General features: G+C 37.3%; 1 protein-coding gene across 1 annotated transcript in view; it reads right to left on the bottom strand.

The window, feature by feature from the left end:
- Positions 1–450: 450 nt before the first annotated feature.
- LOC107105010 (interferon-induced protein 44-like) overlaps positions 451–818 on the bottom strand; it is a 3,398-nt gene continuing 3,030 nt past the window's right edge. Inside the window, exons 4-5 of the mRNA XM_015405126.1 lie at positions 717–818; positions 451–642 (exon numbers count right to left, since the gene is read on the bottom strand). Of these exons, the coding sequence (XP_015260612.1) occupies positions 481–642; positions 717–818 (264 nt within the window). The 3' untranslated portion in view covers positions 451–480. The remainder of the gene's footprint in view (positions 643–716) is intronic.

Consider the following 818-nt stretch of genomic DNA (forward strand, 5'->3'; position numbering starts at 1 on the left):
TGATCGGACAGGTTGAGTATTTCCACTCCCCATATGCAATCTTCCATTTCCAATCAGAGAACTTGAGGAAGGGAAAGCTTCCCCTTTAATGTTTTAGTGCCACACCACCTACCAGCTTCCATGGTGTCTTACAGCAAAGTATCTTTATCCCTAACCCTAGCCCATAGCATGTAACATACCTTATTTCCTAGTTTCTTATCTAGGGGAGAAGGGGTGGCAAAGAAAATGCAATCCAGAACGGTCCACACGGTCAGACTGAGTCAGTCAGCAGTGACAAAGAAACTTTATGAAACAGCAATACCTTCCCAAATAAATGAGTAAATGACCGTCACAGGAGAAAATTTCAATAAATCAATAGTAGAAAGTTTGAGGTTCTTATTACTAAGTTTCCCAAATCAGACACTACATTATGAAAAAAAAAAACATTTTCTTAATCATTGGTAAAGTAAAGCAGACACAATGTGTCTTCTGAAGCCCATTTTAATTATTTTCAATGAAGTCATCTCCAAAGTCGATCATTTTCCTCAAGGCACTCAGAATTAAAGTATCAATATCATCGTTCATGTTGATTTCGGCACTGTAGTTCTTCACAGGAAAGATGCAGTTCATTGGGATTCCCACTGCTGCACTGAAATCTTTCATCTTAAAAATAAAAAAAATCACAGTTACAATCTAAAATATGTATGATATCTCTGGACGAAGTTACTGAATCTCACCTTTTTTTTTAGGTGCTTGCTCTTGTACACATTTCTCAAGTTTTTTTCAGTTTGTTCGCAGGCATCATCAATGTGTGTCATTATGGCCATTTGAGGAATTCC

Source organism: Cyprinodon variegatus, unplaced genomic scaffold (genome assembly GCF_000732505.1).
Source record: "Cyprinodon variegatus isolate N-32 unplaced genomic scaffold, C_variegatus-1.0 Scaffold2004, whole genome shotgun sequence".
In the NCBI taxonomy this organism is placed as follows: domain Eukaryota; kingdom Metazoa; phylum Chordata; class Actinopteri; order Cyprinodontiformes; family Cyprinodontidae; genus Cyprinodon; species Cyprinodon variegatus.